The 24,151-nt window shown below is 35.6% G+C and overlaps 1 protein-coding gene across 1 annotated transcript; it reads right to left on the bottom strand.

Annotated features, from left to right (window-relative positions):
• Positions 1–5,180: 5,180 nt before the first annotated feature.
• On the bottom strand, positions 5,181–19,277 carry LOC110021615 (the record flags this gene model as incomplete). The annotated part of the gene is given in 5 exon segments (XM_020720176.1): positions 5,181–5,377; positions 6,112–6,415; positions 7,248–7,481; positions 7,600–7,655; positions 18,018–19,277. Coding segments are annotated over 5 exon segments (2,051 nt in total), but the record flags the coding sequence as incomplete, so codon positions are not given.
• Between the last annotated feature and the right edge of the window lie 4,874 nt (positions 19,278–24,151).

The raw sequence follows: 24,151 nt of genomic DNA on the forward strand, positions 1-24,151 counted from the left end.
CTTGAGAAAACTCTCGATAATGATCAGTGGTTCTAGTCTTCAAGAATTCAAGGTTTAGGTTTTCACGATTGGACATGGGAAAATAAAATGGGAATGACTCAAAATAAGAACAATTATTTAAGGAATCCAAAGAGAATAAATGTAGGGGATATCACAGATCTGAAGAAAATTCCGGTGAACTCCCAACTATCCTAATGTTTGGCTTTATGTCTTTGAAGTGATGCTTATTTGGTATTTTGATCCTACAAATTATTTAGGATTTAGGACTTATGTTTACACAATATCGAATTGTGCAAATAACCTAAAAAGATAGGAGGATTTATATCATATCGCACGGTGACCTCGGAATCCTAAATTGTTAAGACTTATAATTACGCAACAAAGTTGTGCAAAAGCCTAAAAAAAAGTGATATTGTAGGTTGTGATTTAAACTAAGGAAAGTGTTTATGTGATGTGTTTTGATGTTTTGCTGATCCACCTTAAATTTGTTCCTCGTCGTGCTACCCACGATGTTCGCTCCAAGCTTCTCGTAGTAGCACCTTCTGGTTTAATTTTAGTTTTGAAAATGCACCTAACCACTAGGTTATCCTATACTAAAGCATAGCGTATCAAAGTAACTAAGCATGTAGTATAACAGAAAAGAGCAGTATAACATGCTGACAATATAGTATAACAGGCTATGAGAACAATATAATATGTTGGGAAAATAAAATGTTGTAATATAAATTAAACATGTACACCTGAGAGGTTCATTGCTCATTTAAGTTTAGTTATTATGCGCTGTGTAAAAGGGGATAGTACGACCTGAAAAAGACTTGAGAAGAACAAATAAATTGTAGGAAAAAGATGAACAAATAAAACAAAATCCAATATCACATATAAATGACAAAAAATAGGAGATTTATATGTGATATTGGGGATGTCCCCAATCATCAGGAGGATTTGAGTGTAAGACAAATTCAAATCCCGGAGCATTGAGTTTCAGTTTTGGTCAAGTTAAGGCAAGAATTTCATTATTTGATTTAATTAAATTAGTCATGAACCACAATCTAGTGCACCCTCGTGTCTAGTTTCCTAATAATCTCACAAACTGGGGTCAGAAGTTTGACTTCTTAAATTTATTTGAAAATTAGGATGATAAACTCTCTCTGAAGGTGTGCTCCTAAGACCCAGGAAGCCTACATTTTAGTTTAAACTTGAATTGTCTTAAATTGTCTAACTTCAACTAAGTGTCTTTCAACTAACACTCAAATCTCTTTAGATTAAGCTTAGCTCACCATCAAGCTCCTAAAACCTAGGGGTAAACCTATAGTTTTGGCAAAAGGGTTGTGAAGTGTGCTTCAAACCTAATTAGAGCAATTTGATTTAAGTTTATTCAAAGCTTAAAGGACCTAAGTGCAGGTCTACTAATATTTACAATCTATGTCCCTAATTGTTATCTAAACTCTAATTTTCTCCCAACCCCCAAATATTCTTCCAATTTACAATTTTATCTTTCATATGTAAAAATGAACAGTAGATGATTCGCTATTCTATCCCCCTTTAGGTTTTATCGCCTTGAAGATACAAATCTTATTTTTAATTTTCTTGAATCATTACTGAGAAAAATTAAATTGAAAATCCACATTTTTAACTTGACCGTTAAAAAAAGAAAACAAAACGAACGAAAAGGAGACCGATCCATTTTTAAAACCAGGTCAAATCAGTGAAGCTTAAAATAAAATCATGAATGTATCAGTCTAAAACATTTAAATTCGTTAAAAAGAAAATGATCGGATCAATCCCGAGAAGGATATCATTTCCAAGTGGCAATTTTATGGATTTCCAAACCCAACATGAATTCAATTTATATTAATGTTTCCAACAATCTTCATATGTCATAAAACAAGAAAGACTAAACCATAAGGAATAACTCTCTTTTTAAATCCCCAAATTTATGCCAATACCAATCTCCTTTAACTTCATCTTTAATAAAAAAAAAGAAACTCCCTTTTTCCCTTTTTTTTATCTCATAAACATGAAGTTGTCCTTGTAAATATCCATGACCAAGGCAATAGAAAGAGACAATCACCAGCCTAATTTATTCCACGAAGAGATTACAGGTTGAAGCTTACGGGTAGGGCCAAAAGAGGGGAGGATTCACGAGTAAGGCAAAAAGAGAGGAGAGCTTCACGGGTAATGCAGCAAGGAACACAACCAAACTCCAAATCCAACTCACGGGAAAGGCAAGTCCGAGGACAGTTTTAAAGGTTATGAACACCAAATGAAGCTCACGGCTAAGCAGCAAACCATATTAAGCCAACAAAACCACCAAACCTTTAACTTCATCTTCTCAACAAGGCCAACTCGAACCCAACAGGAAGGACAGGAAGGGGAAAACTGAGCCCCAAGGAATGATCTAAACAGTAGAGTATGTAAGCCAACATAAATCACTAAAAGGAGCCCAAACCGAGCCCACGAAAAAGAGCAAACCGAGCCCAGCAAAAGGGGCAAACCAAGGCCTAAGAAATAATCCCAACAGTAAAACATTTCAGCCCCCATAAATCACCAAAAGGAGCCCAAACCGAGCCCAAGAACATGGCCAACCGAGCCTATCACAAGGGGCAAACCAAATCCAGCAAAAAGGAAGCAAAATAGAAGTATTCCAGATAGATCGAACTCACTAAATGGGTCCAAACAAAGCCATAAAAATTAGATTTTATAAGTTCTCAGACTTTTTTAAAAAAAAAATTTCTTGCACTCCATCCCATGTTTTAAGCATGAATTGATAACATGAAATAGATAAGTGTAATAAATACTTAAAGCCCAAATATTTCTCAGTATTGAAATGAATTATAGCACTTCTTTGATTCTAAAATAACAAGAATAAAAGACCTCAACATTTCATTTCCAACTTATATTTGAATAGGGGGAAACAAGGAAAGCAAGAAGTTCCAACTCTTAAAAGTAATTTCCAGCATATATTCCATCAAGGGCAGCAAGAGAAGCAAGATGTGAGCCCCAAACATGATTTTCCAACTCTTAAAAGTAATTTCCAGCATATATTCCATCAAGGGGCAGCAAGAGAAGCAAGATGTGAGCCCCAAACATAATTTTCCAACTCTTAAAAGTAATTTCCAACATATATTTCAACAAGGGGGCAGCAAGAGGAAATAGAACATAAGCCCAAACATGCTCTTTTCAAATGTATTTCTAAAAAGTAAAATGCATTCCAAGACCACACTAGCCATGTTTACAAGTGTTTCAAGTAAGGAAAAGTAGAGGTGACCCACATATATATGTATATGCTTCATTTCTCACCAACCAAAGCAAATATTCATGTTTAAACCTCAAAATAAACTTTCATACTTCATGCCATCCGAAATAATGCAAAAAAAAAAAAAACAAAGGAGAGGGGAAGAATACCTCTTTCTTGATGCGAATTTAAAACAAAAAAAGGTAAAGTAGCTCCAACTGGTTAATATACTCCCAAAGAAATTCTCCTCCTAAAAGCTTCGGAAAACAATCTAAAATGCTTCCCAACTGGTTAATATACTCCTCGACCGCAATGTGATCATTATCTAACTCCAGGAGTTCAACCAATGCCTCGAGTTTCAGTAAACCCAAAAACAATCTAAAATGTGGACTATTCAGTCCTTGTGCCAGTGCAGTCTTAACAACTGTCGGCTCTAGGTTCCACACCTTGAGCATCTCTTTCTGGAACCTTGTAACATATGTCTGAGTGCTCTCATTTGGTCATTGTTTCACATACCAAAAAGAATCTAAATCCTTTCGTGACTTTTGGGCGCTAGCGAACTGTGCCAAAAACTTTCTTAAGTCTTAGAAGGAATTAATAGTTCTCACGGGGAGTCCGGTAAACCACATGGGAGGGAAATCTCTCAAAGTGGCATAGAACAACAGACACTTTAATGCTTCAGAGATTTTAAGAAGGAGATTATCGACTCAAAGAAAGCAATCTAGTCACCAGGGTTACTCCAACCCTTGCACAATTCCAAGGAGGGAACCTTAAACTTTTCTGGGGGCTGGGGTGAACGCATTCTCCAACCGACGATGGACTTATATCGCTTCAGGTCGCGGTCCCCCCTCTGGCACAGATCTAGCATTGTTCTGGCAATGGAGCACTTCTACTCGCTCAAAGGCTTGGGCCATCAATTGAGCTTGGGCTTTGGGTGCTGGTGGATCAAGTTGCGGGAGAGGCTGCACCCTTCCTTCAAGCAACACTCGGGACAATTCCACAATTTGACAAGCCATCCGATCATGGAATTCTTGAATTAGTTTTTGCACAAATTCCCGAACGAAGTCCACATTGGAGGCTTCTCCTTGATGTGTTCCTTCACCCTGATGTGCTCCTCGTCTTGTTGAAGAAATGACTCCGCGTTCACCACACCTTTTAGGATATTGGATTCTAAATTGTCATATAGATCACACCTAATGAATAGAGCATTAGTCAAAGGAAAGAAAAAAGAGATAAAATAAATAATGCCCAATTTTTTAAAAAAATTTGCAATAGTCCCCCTTTAGTGAAAACACCCTCCTATTTATAAATCGTAGGTGAGGTCTATCAAATTACACGATTATACCCTTAAATGGGGTCGTTACCATCATTTATGAACCGTTACACTTTTACATATTTGTAACTGAATCTGACATATTTTGACCTTATACTAGTGTTGGATTCGTTTCATATTTGTAATTGTCCTTGGCATGACTCCGTATTTATAACTGTCAGATCGGCATTCATTCGGTTGGCCATAAGTTATTCGGTCGGTTGAACGAGCTTCGGCTGCCTTTTTCGAGGAGACCCGTTGGGAAGACTCATTACCCTTGGGAAGGATTATTCCATCAGGCGGAGGATTCATTATCGTAATCTGACGGTCAAACTTCATTTGGCCGATGAGTCCATAAAAGGTGTTTCCTCCAAGAGGTTGCTGACAATTTTCCAATGGCAAATGCCGATTTGTAGGCATCAATGTGGGGTGCGGTGTTCCTTTGGTCGGCCAGTCCTTCATTCGGTTGGCTCTAGAGGTCGACTTGCGTAATGACGAATGATTGTACAACAACCCTCCTCACACCATCCATCAGATTTTCTCAAGATCGATGCAGACGTATTTCTAATGTACAATTTTGGATCTAAAAAATTGTCAAAAGGGGCGCTAAAATGTGAATGGATTGTATCTTACCACCGCAGAATCTTGCTGACTGAGACAACCTTGGCTTCAGCATCGAGAACAACCCCTCCATTCCTCAGAAATACGCGTGCAGCCTCAACAAGTTCTTTGTCTATGTCGTTGGGTGAATAACACCTCAGAGCAGGCCCAGAACGGGTGCCAGATACCAATGCAAAGTGTACCAGCGGTTCTGGGTAGGGAAGAGCCACCTGATTCAAACAAAAAAAGTACTGTGTTGATCGGAGCAATACATCTATCATGAAATTTCTGCTTTCAGCATTAAAAAAAATGAAAACTTGACCGACAATAAAAGGTCAAAAAAAATACCCTAAAACAATAAATAGAGATCTAAGAGCAAGGAGTTTTACAATTATTGATGAAAAAATGCATTATTAATTGTGAACATGTCCTCCAAGAACCAAAGTAGTTTGCACGGATTACTTCCTCTCCCCTTCTTCCCCTCTCTTCGATTCAAGCATCTGCTTATGTTCCATTGTGACTCTATACTAATAAGCTATTTCAAATGATGATTGATGAAAGCTTAGATCTTGATGGCCGTAAGGGCTTCCCACGTATGTTGAAAATCATTACAAAACTTATGCATTTGTAAATGAATTGACGAGCAAAGCCCAAATAATTATCTGCATTTTTTATTATCACGTTTGGGTGTGCTAACATATGTATATATCAGGATTCTAACGGACATCGCTAAGGGCAATCTATGGATATAGCTAAGACAAGTTGATGATAATAATTCCTCCAAAAATTTTGTTTAAAATGTAAGTTTTGGTTTTACAGAAAGGAGCAATACAGGTATCAAACAGTTGGAACCAACTAATCTGGCAAGTGAGCTTATTTGAAAAAACAATGCTTTAGATTGGGAATATTTGAAGATAGTAGAGAATGATTGAAAGAATAAAATATATTGTTGAAAAAAAATTACCTTGGAACGTTTGTCTTTAGGACCAAAAGGCTTGGTGAGGTTGTATGGAGGCCGTTGGTTGCCTCGTAGAACACCATTCTGTATAGCAGATAAGGAGTAGGAGCATCCGCCTATAACATACTTGAAATCTCCTAAAAACTTTTTCCTATCCAAGGGTCCAACAGGGAAACCATATATAGATATGGCATGAATAACCATCATGTTATATAGGTTTATGAAAAATGCAAGCTTTTCTTCCCTTGATAGGATCTCCAAATCAACTCTTTCAAGCTCCTCTATAACTCTTAGGTACCTACCAAAAAATCTAGACAAGTCAAACAACATTTGTATTTAGTTTTGGGAAAGCCATGCTCTTGACCACCATCATCAATTCGTCAATGCATTCCTAATGTGTAGCTTACAGGTAACTGATAGGTCCCGCTTAAGCTACGGCCAACGCTTACAGGGCATCCCTCAGAGAAAAAAGAAGCAATAAAGAAAATATAGAGAAAAAAAAAAAAACACAGTTGGTGTTATAGATAACTCCAGCCAACTCCATGCAAAAAAAAAAAAAAGAAAAAGAAAAAAAGGAGTTAAAACCATCAAAATTAAGCTTTCTTTTATTAAATTCCTCTACTTCACACTTCGTTAAAAAAAAAGAAACTCACCACAAAATCAAGTTATTCAGATGGAGATGCAAATGCAAAATGTAAATTATAAAAAAATATTAAATGCATGATCTATGGGAATCAAATGATGCAGCCAGTTAAACAGAAGTTTGGTAGGAAGAATTGAATGATGGCAAATCAAACCAAAATGTCCACAGATGACAAAGTATATGGGCTTAGATTTAGTCTTCACAAGAGGCCGCAAAAGACCAGAATACAAAGTTTTGGTCAATTCTGATGTCTTCATAGTTGAAGGGTGTCTGCTGAAATTCTGGGTAGAAAAAAAAATTCTGCAGAGGAAAGAAGGCTGCTTAAAGTCATATAACTACTGAGCAGAATGGATTATTTCTGGATAATTAGAAAAGCTTAAAAAAAATTATTGAAAATGAGGGAAAATGAAAGGTACCATCGCAGCAAAGATTAAGTTACAAGCCCACATTTTATTCACCAAGGTTTCACTATTCTCTTTATGGTAAGTTTGAAGCCCACCTTTTGAACTCCTCAGAATGATGAATGCTGTTGTAGTCAACATTATTTCCACCGTCAGATACATAAGCCTCAAAAATACCATAGGACAGCAATCTTAAGTTTGACGAGATTTCAATTATAGGCTTAGGTTGAACATCAATTCTGTCCCTTGAAACATTGTAGCATTGAGTCATTATGGTAGGGTCATCTTCCAAAAAACGATACAAGTGGCTTGCATCTTCAAAGATGTCGTCGCTGCAAGTCAAAGGAAAATGTAGTAATGAAACATAACTACAACTAACAGGAAAAAGTATAGCCCCAAATCAATTCCACAATACAAAAGAACGAAGATATTGCTATTCAAAAAACTTACTCAAGTACATGTCTGAAGAAGTGCTGGCTGAGCAGCTTCCTTCCCAATTCAACCGCCTACATGAAAAAGAGAACAAGTTTTAAGAAAAAATCGAATAACAACTAAGAAACAGGAAAATAAATTCAAATTTCACATCCAAGAACACAAACTATCCTCAACTGTCATGACCTGGTCCGGGTTCGAATTCTTGGAATTTTCAAAGAGAGAATAGATTATCGAACAATGAAATCAATCTTTAAATTTTAATAACTATTATAAATGAAGATTTTTTAATTTTTTATAAATTTAATCCTAATTATTATTATAATTATTTGTATTCACTTGCATAAATCAAACCCTTAAATTCTTCAAGTTAATGTCTAATATTTTTTACAAATTTAACAGTTTTTACTGTATATTATTATTAAGAAAATCATTTAAACATAAATGAAATTTAATTAATTTAGAATTCATTTCCCTTAAAACCTTTAATTAAATCCATTGAAGCTTAATTTGCTCCCGTCCGGTACAGAGAAGGTAAAATTTATGTTAACTCCTATCATCATCACCTTCAGCCACGCTTGTTAGAACATGTTGGTTTACTCAAGCTTGTTATAGCTCCTAGCTTGCGAGTGACATGATAAATGTCATTTTTGTCTGCTGCATGCACATGAATGCACTTGGATGCCCTTTGTTCCTATTTATTTTCGTGCATCGCTGCTCATGTGCTCTGTTCGAGCCCGATGTCTGTCGCTTCCATGCGGAATTATAAATCATTGCTTTATCTTGTGTTGCCCGTGCTTGCCAACAATCAAACTTGCTAAGCCTTCCCAAACTCGTTACTCGATATCGATCACACAAAGATTGATCCCTCAAACACCATCGTCTCCTATCCAGACTCGCCCAATATCCCTTTATTTTGTCTTTGCCCAGCCCTTTGTCTTCATCTTTCGATGCTTTTAATAACCAATGAACCAACCTCCTACCACCTCGATTCATCTTCTGTTGCATCTCCCTTTTTTCTCCATGTGTAACAGCATGAATCCATCCTAGCCGATTCAATATTACTAGACATTACAATCTTCGCCACTTAAAAAAAGTACATCATCCAAACTTGTATACTATGGCTCATTACATATGACTGGGATGACGCATTTGCCAATATATGACAAAAAGGGAAGGCTATGCATTTCTAGAACTATCAGAAAATCACACCAAATAAAAATCACACAGAATGAGCATCAATTTCAAACACGCTTCTAACTTATTGTAGAAAGATTGTTCATGTAAGATGACATTTTAATATACTACTGGCTATAACAGCACTTGATCAATTATTTTCAATATCAATATCCACAAAAATAAGTACTTCAAGCTCTTTATGAGTAAGGGCATAAACTCATAGTCGAACATACTGCCTTGGTTGTCTTTAAGTAGGAGTTGAAACGATTGATTTTATCCTCGTTTGTCCACCTTCAGTCTCCTAAAAATAAGCTTCAATTAATTTTTGTTTCTTGAAAGTCTAATGGCTAAGCACAGCGAAATACTAGCCATAGCCAGTTTGACGATATTGGTAGCGTGTGTTCAAGCTAGCTAAACATTCAACTTTAGGCTATTTTTCATATTTGACAACAGATTTTATGGTACTACAAGTCGTACCATTACTGATCCACAAGAACTATACAAATACTTCTTCTCATTTGATCCTTCTGATAGAGCTACATGGTCGTCTTTATCAATATTTTTTCTCATGCGCAACTCCTTATGCTTCTAAATAAGCACAAAATCACTCTTCACCATTCTAGCCATTCTCACTAATACAAAATACTCATCAATCCACAAAGACACCAACAACTACCTAATTGAATCCTTCAATCCAGATAGGGCAGTTCTATTCGACAGGCAATACCACTTGTGACGCCATCTCGACAATATAATAGCTTCTACCTCATACTAGATGATCACTTATCTCCTTGCACCAATCTAATGAACAACGTCTATCTTAGTGCGGTTAGAATAGAGCGGTAGGTGAATGGAATCTATAGATGTTAAATATGCAAAACTGAGACGAATTAAGTGTTATCGATGAAAATCCACATAAAAAAATTATACAGGTTCACCTTTCTTGTTTCCAATTTAAGAATTAAAAAGGACATGAAAGTATCTATATAACAATATTGGATTTTAACTAATTTTTATAGCCTCATTCCTTAAAATTAGATCTTTTTAAATAGCATGAGCTGTACAACTAGGGTTGTAAACGAGCCGAGCTAGGTCAAGCTCAAGCTTGGCGCTTGTTCGGCTCGTTTAAAATTGGCTCCTGAACAAGATGTTCGTGCTCGCCTCGATTTAAATATTCTTGTTCATGTTTGGCTCGTGTCGGCTCAAAATTGGCTTGTTAAAATTAATTAAAAAAATAGATGCAAAGTGTTAGACTGGAACCTGCACTAATTTTGTGCAATAAAAGTCACAGCACCACATGACCACACAAGTTGTTATATATATATATATAATGACGGACGACTGCTTTGCTAGGGTTTTGAATGGCGATCGTCATTGATTCTGTCGCTCGACCTTTCTGCTTCGTCGGCTCGCGCTCGCCTCGTCAGCGTTCTGCTGCTCGACGTTCGCCTGCGTCTGCTCGACGAGTCTATCTCTCTGCTCAACAAGTCTGCTCGGCGTCGCTCAGCGCGGGGTTCGTCTGCTCGATGACTCTCGAAGCTTCACGTTTCCGTCTGCTCGTGAAGCTTCTCACTGTTCCTGCCGCAGCAACTTTGCTGTAGCTTAACTCCGACAGCTCTCCTTGCTCTGATGGCGCCTCCTTGTTTGGTTTAGCCGGACAAAGTTTTTTTTGCTCACGTGGTGGGTAACCCTCAAGTAGAGTCCACAGTGGTACTCCCCTCAAGATATAAGGAATCTCGTAAGAGTACAAATGATTGTCTTTTTATTAAAAAGAAAAGCAGGAAAGGCGAAAAATATGCAATCTTTTTTCTCTGAAACAGAAATTTCTACCATGACGGAAAAATTCAAGTTTGCTCTTATTGAAAAATTTCAGTGGGGACTTTTTCTCTGAAACAAAAATTTCTACCATGACGAAAAAATTCAAGTTTGCTCTTATTGAAAAATTTCAGCGGAGACACCCTCCTATGAAGGTTATCAGAAAAAGTGTTGATGATCTTAAGCTAGTAGGCAAGTGGAAAGTGAAACTCATAGATAGGAGACATGTGTTGATCCAACTAACAGTGGCCGAATACTACACCAGAATTTTTTTCAAGAAATATTTTAATATCGAAGGCAAATCAATGAAGTTGCTCAAGTGGTCTCCTAATTTCGACCCAAATTATGAAACTCTCACTGTACCTGTATGGTTTAGTTTACCTTGTCTCAAGCTGCATTTTTTTCACCATCAGGTTCTCTACTCTATTGGGGTCATCCTTGGGGATCCTTTAAAACTAGATCTGCCCACTTTCAATCTAACTAGACCCTCGATGGCCAGAATACTTGTGAAAAATGATATTAATTTACCAGATGTTACTGAAGTCTGGTTGGGCACAACCTATAATGGTTATTGGCAACAAATCGTCATGGAACACAAACCTCCATATTGTACCCACTATAAGATGTTTGGTCATATCCTTGTTAAATGCCACAAATTTCATCATAATTTGAAATCTAAGGGTCAAGTGAATAAGGATGAGTTTAACCCCACTGCTGTGGACATTTTAGTTCCACCTGAGGATGATATTACCAGACATGAGGTGTTTGTTGCATCTAAGGACCCTCCTATGACACTGTTGTTACTGTTACTGCGAGTGATGTGATGTTGGCACCTACAAACTCCATACAAAACAATTCTGATGGACTATTGCCTATAAATGATAGTTTTCAGACCGATAATCATGAGAACCTCGCAGCTCCACTTCTTCAAGAAGTAACCGGTGTAGCGGCAACTCACACTTTTCATATTGTAGAACCTTGTGGGTACTAACGTTCCTTCTGATTCAGCATGACTCTATCAGGCAGATTCTTCGGAGGAGTAATGACAGTGAGGAATGACAAGTTTACACTTCCAGGAGGAAGAAGAATAATGGAGATCTACTAGAACTCAGGAGTCTTATGAACGATACTTTGGTTACTACGGGTAATGGTCAGCACTTTACCAATCTGCTAGCTGGATCACTACCGATAACTAGAGCCAGATGCAAGACTAGATTGGGATGACCCACACTTTTCAACACCTGGGTGATTTTTGGGTTTCTTTTTATTTCTATATATACCCATCTTTTACATTTTTTTTGTGTGTTGTACCGTGTGGGTTGGGTGTTTAGGCCCACCCATACAAACTTATCTGTATCTTTATCTTTAATATATCAGCCCTTAGATTTTTTTATTTATATATATATATACATACATATACATATACATATCTATATACATATACATATCTACTCGGCTCTGCCTCTGCCTCTGCCTCTGCCTCTGCCGTCTACAACAGAGCTGTTCGACACTCGTGCAGCTTCTCATTGTGTTGCAGTTTGGCACTGGCTGCAGTAATGACCTCAGGGCTCCTACGCCGCGGCCCTCGCCGGTGATAATTCCGCCAAACCCTCCTATGCTACAGTGGTTCACAAATGCAGCTCCCCTTTTCACCTTGCAGATAGTGCGGTATTCCTGCAGATTTACCATGATTTTGTTGCAGAAAATGACGATTGCAATCTCATAAAAAAAACAGAGAAAAAGGCGAGCAAACCGGCAATTTTCTTTTTTGACGCTGAAATTTCAAATCGTGCAGGAAAAAATAAATTTACACTAGTTTGAAAGTTCCAATTAGGTTGCCATAAGATTGAGATCATCAGAAAGATTTTTGAAAATTTCAAATTGGCTGGGGATTGGCAGATGGGTCATTTTGACAGAAGCATGTTATGATACAGTTGAGCACAAAAGATGATTACACGAGAATTTTCTCAAAGAAATTCATCACAATTGAGGGCAAACATATGAAATTGCTCAAATGGAACCCCAATTTTGATCCCAGTCAAAAACCCCTAATTGCACTTATCTGGTTCTCATTACCTGAACTCAAGCTTCATTTCTTTGACCCACCAATTTTATATGCAATTAGGACTATCCTTAGAAAACTTTTGCAGATAGATTTATCTACAGTTCATTTCTCAAGACCATATATTGCAAAGATTTTGATTGAACGAGATATTACATTACCAGATGTAGAAGAAGTCTGGCTTGGATCTGCTCACAATGGTTATTGACAAAAAATCACTATGGAACAAAAACCATACTACTGCAAGCACTACAAGATGTTTGGACACCCGCAGAAGAAATATTTCAGATTGCACCACAGTTGAGAACCAATAGCCAAAAGCAGGAACACAATATTAGTGCACCCCATGTGCCTGAACGCGATCCCAACAAACATGATAACAACCAACTTGAGGAGGGAATCACCACAAGACAGGAGTTGGTGTCTGCCCCTGAAATCTCTTCTCCCGACCATATTACAAAGGATAATGTTCAAACTAAAAATCAGGATAGTCTCGCAGCTCCTATTCAAGAAGCATCAGGTGCAGAGGTAACAATTCACACTTCACATACACGGGAACCTATCGCGGTGGCAACGAATGCCTTTCCTCCTGCGTTGCTAACATCAAATCAGATCGAGGATCACATGAGCCAATCTTTAGATGAAGAATGACAGGTTTACACTTCTCGGCGGAAGAAGAAGGCGGGGCTCACTCCAACTTGGAAACTTAATGGATGATACTTTGGTGGCTCCTGGCAATGGCAAGATTTTTCAAAGTTTGTTATCTGCTTCCGCTCCTAAAACTAGAGGAAGAGCCAGGACTAAACTGACTCGTCCCTAGCTACTTGTTTTCTGCATGTTTTAAATTTGTTTTATATTTTATTGAGTTTCTGTATCTTTTTTTTTTTGATATAAAGCTAAAACGAGCCAATATTCTAGGCAACCAACTTGGTGGACTGGTTCCCAGCCATTTTTGAAAGCTTCTTCCTAAAACTAGAAATTTAAAAATAAACACAAAAATTGCTTCCCAACTGTAGGAACTCTCCAAAAAAAAACAAAATAATTTCCCTCTGCGAGATGAAAAACTGTTGATTCACTGTTGCACAACAATTAACTCACCATTATTAAGGGCTTCTGATAGAGTTCACTGTGGCAAAAAATCTCAATTTTGGAAACTATGCCTTAGTTCCCCTTATGATGGACAATAAAAATCCTGGATGTAATGATTGATTTTTTCATACTTTTTTCTTTGCCTACTTTATTTCTTCCTATCCAAGGCTATACATATTATATCTATATATTCCTCATGTGTTAATACCCAAGGAATGGGAAAAATGTTGTATTCTTCGCCTCTATTTTTCAATATGGTATCAGAGACATCCGTCTTTGTCTACCAATTCATCTCATATTTCAAACTCTTTCTCATAAAATCTCTTATTATTTAAAATCTTCGCCCGCTTTAAACCATGATGGCGTTTAAACAATAAATGGACTTAGCAAGCAGCTATTCCTACGATTCCACTCCGGCTATAAATTAAGATTCAATCACATACGCGGTATCCAAGAAACCTTCTCCAATTTGTCAGCTATTAATCTCAAATCAAATCTGCCAGCATCTTAAATCACCATCAATACAATTGCTCAAAAAGATATGATTTTGAATACCTTTAGCATCCAAAATAAAAATCTAAAAACCTTGAATTGTGGACTCTATAGCCTCTAGTTATATGAAAGAGAATGTCTCTTTATTTCACACACTTCATCCTTATTCGAAGAACTAGACAATCAAGGTTAGTATTTCACATACTTTTTATTAGGACTATCAATGCCACTTGCTCCCTGACTTTTAACTAAAGTCTCTAGGTTTGTAAACTTTCCTGCATTATTATATCAATCAATAAAATTATCAATGAAATGAACCGTGTCACAATTTTTTTTTCTACTCTATGAATTCAAGGATGTAGTATCAAGAAGGATAAAGTAACGTTAACGAAAATATTAACCTCCACTTTTGAATGTTAAAGAAAATCCTGAAATGAAACTAAAACAAGCTCGGCATGCATCTTGCTCTAACAAAATACAATAATATTGTGGCACTTTCAATTTTGACATCCCGATTTCATGCACCTTAAAAAATTTTTACTCTCTGAATTCATCAATACAAATTCTAAAGCATTCCAATGAGAAACTTATCAATTTCGTAAAAAACTCAAATACTAATCCAGGTCATTCAGATAAAGCCGCACGACATTTTGTTGTCTTCCATAATGACATTTTGGGACTATCTCATGTAAACAGTATCGCATGTGCTAGGTAATTTTTAACTTTTATAGATATTCATACCAAAATGAATTGAATTCTGCTAATAAAAGATAAATGTGAAACAAGTTTTACTTTTCTAAAACTGCACTCTTTAATACAAACTTAATTTAAAACCTAAATTCAAACTTTCAAAACTGACAATAGGAAAAAAATACTATGATCACCAACGTTCCACATCTTACAAAGGTTATTCAATCAGTTATGATCACTAATGTCTCAAATTATTATTAGAGAGATGCTTTCTTTACCATTGCATCAGTCAATAATTGTATGCCATCAAAAATTTTAAATTAAAATTTCACCCAACATATCCCAAAACCAAACTCATCTCTTCACCATTCCTCTCGAGATAATTGGCACCTCTCTCATTGTTTCTCATACTCCTCATTAAAGAAGCAATTTTGACTTGAAAACCCATAAAATGTATCATTGTTGGCTTCTATCCATGCCAACAATTGTACCAATATTATTCTGCCATTACTGAAAAATACTACATTGTCAAGAATGTGACTTTTTTCAAAACAAATCTTTCTTTTCCAATATTGTCAGGGGGGAACACCAACTCACTATTTGAACATGAGTATTGTAATAATATCAGCCCTATCTTATCTAAATCTACACTCCTTCCAAACATACTTCCCACACACATGAATCACTCTCTTTCGAATACCCTGAAAGCTTCAAAGATCACAAAATGAGCAAGATACAAAAAAAATTCCTATTCTAAATGATCAAATTTTCAATTGACAAAGTGAAACTAAACTTTATGCCTAACCCAAGTTCTGATACCATTCCGCAACGCAAAATTGACTCCGAGGATAATCTAAATATTTCTATTGCTCTAGTAAAAACATAAGGGCTTGCATAAAACACCCAATTAGTTATATTTCTTATGACAAAGTATCTCCTAAGTTTCATGCTTTTATCATGAATTTTTCTTGCATTAGAATTCCTAATAATATTCAAGAAGCCTTAAAGATACCTAAATAGAGAAATGTGGCTCATGAAGAAATTAAGGACCTTAAAATAAATGATACATTAAAACTTTCAAAATTTCCCCATGAAAAAAAAACCCATCAAATTCAAAACGTTCATCAATATGAGATTCAAAGTTAATGGAATTATTGAACATACAAAGCAAGATGAGTTGTGAAAGTTTTCACTCAAACTTATTAAATTGATTCTAAGTCAAGTTGTGGCCTAGTGGCAAGATTAAAATTGATTATTTCACTAACATCAAGTAAAAAATATCTGTTAAAATAAAAAACTTATAAAAAGTTAAAAAGTGTTATACTTTCTGAATTTGAGACCACTAAAAATAAAAACCAAGTTTGCACACTCTAAAAATTATTATATAGCATAAAACAATCATCAAGAGCCTAGATCAAGAGATTCGCCGTAGTGATTTAAAGTCAATATTAGTACTGTCAATGATAATGCAACCATGATTTACTTATAAAAACATCAACTAAAGATAAAATTAATGCAGGAATTGCATATGTGATATCATTGTGACAGCATATCATTAAGATGAGACAAACATGTTGAATGATCTCTAGACAAATAAATCTGAAATGTGGATCTTGGTTCATTAAAATAATTATTAAACAAAGAAATAGCAAATTTGAGCAATGGGATATCTGTCTCTGAACAGAAACTGGCATACTATGATGTAAGCCTACAAACATTCCAACAGATCCCTCCAAACAAAGCCGAAACTAAGAAAGATTCAGAACTTGTTGACAAAAGAAAATACCAAATATTGGTATAGAAATTGATCCATCTCTCTTATAATAGGCCTAAAATCTAATTTCCAGTTAGTGCAGTCAGTCAATACGAGGATTATCATAAGAAAAACATTTTAATATTGTATACGGCATGCTAAACTATCTTTAAAATACATCATAAAAAGATACTTTCAAGAAATGAACAAATAGTGCATTGAAATTTTTACGGATAATGATTGGGTGAGGTCTATAACTGATCAATGATTCACTTCTAGCAATTGGTTATTGATATGTGAAAATTAAACCACTTGGGAAAGCGAAAGAAAGCAGTTATTGAAGTACAACTGAAGCTAATTCATGGTCATGGCTAATTGATTGCGTCAAAAATCAAAGCTTATGATGTGTTACAACCAACCTACAGAGAGCGTTGCTAAAGACCCTATCTACCATGATAAGACTAAGCATATCAAGATTGATACACACTTTATAAAATAAAATAAAAAATAAGAAATTATCACTCTGATAATACCTGAAACTGTCGATATGTCTGCTAAAGCACCCAACCAAGTTCAATTCGACACTCTTGCTTCCAAGATAGGAATAATCAACGTATATTCTTAGCTTGGTGAGGAGATTGGAGATCATGATTTCATGTCTAGAATTATTCATAAACAGCACAAATAAAATAAGAGAAAGGCCGGCAGCCTGGCATTCTCTCCTCTATCTAATTATTCATTCCAGGCAACCAACCAGACAATGGAACCTCTCCAAGATGCAGCACGCAACTGAAAGCTATAAATCAGCAAAAAAAGTCACTCTACCAGTTGCAGAATCTCTCCGAGAAGGAAACCAAATAAATCCCTGCTGCCCAGCCAACTATTGAACCTCTCCAAGATGAAAAACTGCTTATTCGTGCTGCATGGCAATAACTCCCTGTAGCTAATACGCTGACTCCTAAAGGATTAGTTCTGGAAAATCCACCTTCTCCCAAACTAATTCCTTAATTTGCTTTCTCAACTTTCTGTAAGATGGAGAATAAAAATTTTGAATTCACCGCATAATTACTATTTTTGATTCTTTATTCTTATGTCTAGTTTGTTTTTATCTATTCTAGGCTGTCTCTTCATATATGCACCTCTTAATACCGAAGGAAAAAAGAAAAATGAAATATTCTTGTCCTGTGTTTTTAAGCCAAAAGTTAACAATCAAGTATCATAGTTGTTAAACTAGTCTATAAGGTAGAAGCTTCAAACTATTTTGTAAGGAACATAAAGAAAGACATGAATTTCTCATGGAAAAATAGTATATTGAATGATTTTTAAATAAAATTTTATATGAGATGGTCAACTAACATCTTCTCTTTCAAGATATTGATCCTCTGCCAGGAAATCCACAGCTTCGGAGGCAAGAAAGCACCTAATGAATCTTCTCATCTTGTAGAACCTATCCTTAACGACGATGGACTCTTTCATCTTTCTGACAATGGTAGCCAACTCATCAATCTTTCCACTACCGGTGACATCATCTTCACCAGGCAATGGTGGCAAAGGAGCTGCAGATGATGGTTCATCCTTTGCAAGGGCATTAATCCTTTCATCAAGCATACCAGATTTCTCCAAGAGCTTCAATTCATCCAAACCACCTATCAGAACCTCATTGAAGTACACTAGTGGAACATTTGAGGATCCAGTAGCTTTCTCCAACTCCAGCTTTCTGTTAGGATAAATATCAATATTAATTTCAACATATCTAAGCTTCTTCTGACGCATAAATAACCTAACCCCTCTGCATTCTTGACACCCCAGCTTTGTGTATACAATAATTCTCCCCTTCATTGCTTGCTCTTCTACAGTCTTTCCATCATTGACTTCTTCTGCTTGTGCCACCATGTTTTGTATATCTACATCTCGTCCAATCTTGATATAGTTGAGAGGATTCCATGTGGATATGTCTCCTGCCTTCATTAAAACGTCCTTTAGTTTAAATTCTGTGCCTGAATCTTCTTCCTCTTTAATTCCCCTAAATGCAACTTCATCCTCTTCCACATCACAATGCACCTCATAATCGTCATCCTTCTTGCCAGAAAGACGACGTAGAACAGTCGACACTGCAACTGATCCCTTGTCCTTGACAAAATTTTTAAAAGCAACAGCTTTTTCTGGCCAAGCAGAGGCCTGCAGATCTGAGTCTTGTTCTGGAGATAAGCTAAGAGAACCGGTTGCTTCCATTTCAAGACGTTCTGTTCCATCAAATACAGGGTCCACTTCTTTATCTTCTGAAAAAGCTTCCTCTTCTTCTGTTTGGACATTAAAGCCATTAGACACATGAAGCTGGTGCATTGACCCATCTCCTTCATCATTACAGCCTGTGCTTAGATTTTCCTTACTGTATAAATCCCCGTGAACTTCTACCTGGGAATTAAATTTCTCATTTTGGATATCCTCTAATGTCAATGAGCTGCCTAATTTTCCCTCAACAGTTGAAAAGCCATCTCCGCTTTCACGTTGTCCTTGTTCTGAAACAGGCAAGTTGGACACTATTGTCTCATCAGTCCTTATAGGCCTAAAATCTAATTTCCAGTTAGGGCAGTCAGTCAATACGAGGATAATCATAAGGAAAAACATTTTAATATTGTATATGGCATGCTAAACTATCTTTAAAATACATCATAAAAAGATATTTTCAAGAAATGAACAAATAGTGCATTGAAATTTTTACGGATAATGATTGGGTGAGGTCTATAACTGATCAATGATTCACTTCTAGCAATTGGTTATTGATATGTGAAAATTAAACCACTTGGGAAAGCGAAAGAAAGCAGTTATTGAAGTACAACTGAAGCTAATTCATGGTCATGGCTAATTGATTGCGTCAAAAATCAAAGCTTATGATGTGTTACAACCAACCTACAGAGAGCGTTGCTAAAGACCCTATCTACCATGATAAGACTAAGCATATCAAGATTGATACACACTTTATAAAATAAAATAAAAAATAAGAAATTATCACTCTGATAATACCTGAAACTGTCGATATGTCTGCTAAAGCACCCAACCAAGTTCAATTCGACACTCTTGCTTCCAAGATAGGAATAATCAACGTATATTCTTAGCTTGGTGAGGAGATTGGAGATCATGATTTCATGTCTAGAATTATTCATAAACAGCACAAATAAAATAAGAGAAAGGCCGGCAGCCTGGCATTCTCTCCTCTATCTAATTATTCATTCCAGGCAACCAACCAGACAATGGAACCTCTCCAAGATGCAGCAAGGAAGGGCGTTAGCCTGCGAATAATGTGAGCTTAGCGGGGCCCTACTTCATGCGAGATCTCACTGACGTTCCAGGTAAAGCTCGAGTCATGGCGTAATGGCGCCCCACTTGTTTTCTACAGTGATTTGGAGTCTAGGAAGTCGACTTCTAAAGAGTCGTTTTCCATGACTCGTGTTTGACATATCTCATCTCTATAAGGGGTTTCGGTCATTCGTCGTCTAGATTAAATATTTTCTCATAATTTCCGGAATGGCATTTCCATGCGGTCGTGTAAATGAGTCGGGCTTGAGTTATTCTTGACTTGAGTTCGTATGATTAATTTTATCAAATTTGAGCTTGAACTCAAGCTTAGGTCTAGGAGTTAGAACTAACTTACTTGTTTATTATAAAAGGGAGAAAATAATATAAATTTAAGATTGTGCTATAATAAAATGACAAATAAAAAGAGTAATTATAAACTATGATATCGCTTAATATAAAATATAAACTATTATTTTTAAATACTTTTAATACTTTAAAGATGAAATCTTTAAATTTAATATATTTTTAATATATTTTATATTAATAATTTTTTAAGAGCCGGCTCATGAGCTAAAGAGTTGGGTCAGGGCTAGCTTGAGCTTGGCTTGCTAGCTCATCTAGCTCAGTTCACGTCTTTACAAAAGCCACTTCTCAAGCCGACTTTGAGCTAGCTCACGAATCAGCTTGACTTACACCTAATCTCGTATAGTTGGATTGGATCATGATTGTAATGATAAAAATAATGTGATATATGAGCTCATGGAAAAAAGTTATATCGAAATACAACAATCTCTCAATTCATGACCCGAAGTTACATCATAAAGCACTTTTACTTACAACGGACATCATATTCAGATTGTCTCAAAGTATTTGGTTTAGTATAGAGTAAAAATAGGCTTAACAGTAGGTTGTTAATGGTTGTCTCAATTCAAACATAATTATGGGTAAATTTTGTCGGTTACTAAAAATTTTGTGGTGATAAGGAAAATTTTTTACTTCTTAGTCTAGTATTAAAAAACGATTTGCATGCACAAATATTTTAATAACTCCTTACATGAAAAATCAAGAAAAAAATTATAAGGCCTTTCTTTCATGAATTGAACTTTTTTAAAAATAGATATTATAATTATCTACCCTTCACTCAAATAGAAAATTTGAGATTTTAGAGAAATATTAAGTTGTGTTTGGGGTGGTGTATTGGATGCTTAACATTTTGAAAAAGCTATTTTGAGAAATATTTGCATACATAAGCCGTATGCAAAGTTGCGTACATATTAGATTATTCGGGAGATACAGGTAGGTTACACTTAGGTTATATCCCTAGTAATCATTCTTGTAATCTAAATGTAACCTACATGTACGCAACTCCGCGTATGTAAGACGTATGCAAATATTTCTCGTTTTAGGGAGCTTTCTCGCTGCTTTTCAGTGTTGGTCGTCCATGGAACAGAGAAACAGGAATGGAGGGAGCGCGTGCACTCCACGGCTTTGGCTCCGTTTTTGCTGCAAAATCTCATCGCTATCCCTTTGGAAATATCGTATTCTCTCCCATGTCCATTATAAAACGCCTTGATTCACCTTTAGCCCCCAACCCTTACTCTTACGCTGCAGTTTTAGGGAAAAATCCTGATCTCCTTCTCCCCTCCAACCGTGCTCGCTTTCGTCGCCTCTCTTTGACTCTCTTTATATGTATAACTCATTTTATTCTCTCTGTTATGGTAGTTTGATTTTATTGGTTTAATTTGTTATTTCTTTTAACTATGTGTTTCTTGGTTTAATTGTTAGTTGTTTGAGATGATTTCAGTGCTTCGGTGATTTTGTTGCTTTGGTGGTCTTGGAGTTTTGATGGTATAACTCTTATTCTTTGTGTGCTTCTCGATTTACCTGTTGGTGATATAAATCATCTTCTTTTATTACAAATATCTTGATTTACATATTAGATCAGCAGTTGCATTTCAATTTTCTCTTCTTCAATCAGGAAAAGCATTTTATGGATAACAATTAGACCATCATTCGTTCTTTTGGAAAAATATCCATGAAAATTTGTTTTGAACTGTTACAAGTATCTCAATATAGATGTTAGATCAGTGATTGCATTTTCTGTTTCTCTTCTTCAATCTGGAAAAAACATTTTATAGAAAATATTGGGATACATGTGGTTCATTTAAAATATATCTAGGAAAAATTATTTTTAGCTCTTGCAAATATCTCACTTTACTTGTTAGATCACTAATTGCATTTCTTTTTTCTCATTTTCAATATGGAAAAACATTTTCTGGAGAATATTACGAGCACTGTTGTTTCTTTTTAAAATATATCCACAAAAATTTATTTTGACCTGAATGCATTTTCTTTCCTCTTCTTCAAATTGGAAAAACATTTTATGGAGAGTATTATGAGTAGTGTTGGTTCTTCTGAAGATATATCCAGGAATATTTTTTTTTAGGTTTTTGCAAATATCTTAGTTTCTTATTAAATCAGCAATTGCATTTTTTTCTACTTTTTCAATATGGAAAAACAATTTATGAAGATTATTATGAGCATTGTTTATTCTTTTTAAAATATATCTATGAAAAATTGTACTGACCAGCTGTAAATATTTCAGTTTAGATGTTAGATCAGTAATTGTAATTCCCTTTCTCTTAAATACGTGAAAGCATTTTATGTAGAGAATTATGAACAGTGTTGGTTCTTTTGAAAATACATCTAGGAAAAATTATTTTGAGTCATTACAAATATCTTGGTTTACTTGTTATATCAGTAATTGCATATCATTTTTATATACTGCAATCTGAAATAGCATTTTATGGAGAGTAATACAAGATTGTTGTCTCTTTTTAAAATATATCCATGAAAGATTGTTTTGACCTATTACAAATGTCTTTGTTTAGATGTTAGTGAAAAAAGACACTCTTCATTACAGAGCGTTATCAAGAGAGCATTCAGTGTATGGAAGAAGAAGTGGGTTATGCTCTGAGATATGCCAACGTACTCCATCCAAAAACAAGTCAAGATAGTTGTTGCAACTAAAATACTCTATAATTTTATATGAAGGTATCTATCCCAAGAAGATATTGAATTCAAGGTCTCAGATAAAGATCTTACCTACATACCTAGGGAAGCATCAGAACATCGGGTCAGACATTCATTGCCAGATGAGGACTTTGATACGAATGCTCGAGATAGAAGACGTACAAGAGATGATCCAGTTAAGAGAAGAGATTACAAATGCTTTGATGCATGCATATATTTTATTTATGTAGGATTACGTACTGACTTCTTGCTGATGATGTCTTTTTTCAGCAATACGTTGGCTTTGTAGATGCATACTTTCTAAAACTTTGTAGCATCCTACATTAAGGTTTTCTTGATGTTTCCTTTCTACATTTTCTTAAAGTGTTTAATTTTCTTGATGTTTATGTTGCATATCATTTTTTTTTGTCAATTGAATCCATATTGTATTATAATCATAGGAAACATTAGTTCAAGAGAATCGATACTATGAGAGTTCCATTCTGCCACTGTGGCACATGGTGCGTTGATTACCAATTGAAAGTGGAAGACAGGTATGGTAGGAGATTTTATTATAGTCCTAGAAACAGGACAACTAAAAAATTATAATTATTTTCGTTGGATTGATGGCACAGATGAGTTCGCCCCAGTCATTGATCATGTTTGGAGAGATGTTGTGGAGAGGAGATTATCCCAAAAACTTAAATTGTCAAGACATAAAAATGAATGTCATTCTAGGCTTGTTTTTTTTTTTTTTGTCCACATTATTATAGTTATATGCATGAAAAGACTTCTCACTTTTTTAATTATTAAAGAGTTTTGCACTCCAACGTGGTTTTTTTTTTTGTGTGTAGCAGGACCTGTTTATGTTATTTTTGTTATATTTATTTTGAAAATTACAATTATTCTGATATATTACATATATAAGGGCAAAACAATTTTTTTCATCAGAAATAAATCATCACAGCAGATTATCCAAACAGATTCATGCTTTTCCAACAGAAGCTTTCTGATGGCTAGCTTCACTTGGGAAAATAGCAGCCGTCCCAAATGCATCCTAAGTTTAGAATTATAGAGAAATACTGATATGAAAGATTTTTGGATGTGCCAGGAGTAGAAAATTGGGTTTGTGCTTTCATAATTCACAGTGGATTCTAATTTAGTGAGTTGAGAATGATCTC

Source organism: Phalaenopsis equestris, unplaced genomic scaffold (assembly GCF_001263595.1).
Source record: "Phalaenopsis equestris unplaced genomic scaffold, ASM126359v1 Scaffold000136, whole genome shotgun sequence".
NCBI lineage: Eukaryota > Viridiplantae > Streptophyta > Magnoliopsida > Asparagales > Orchidaceae > Phalaenopsis > Phalaenopsis equestris.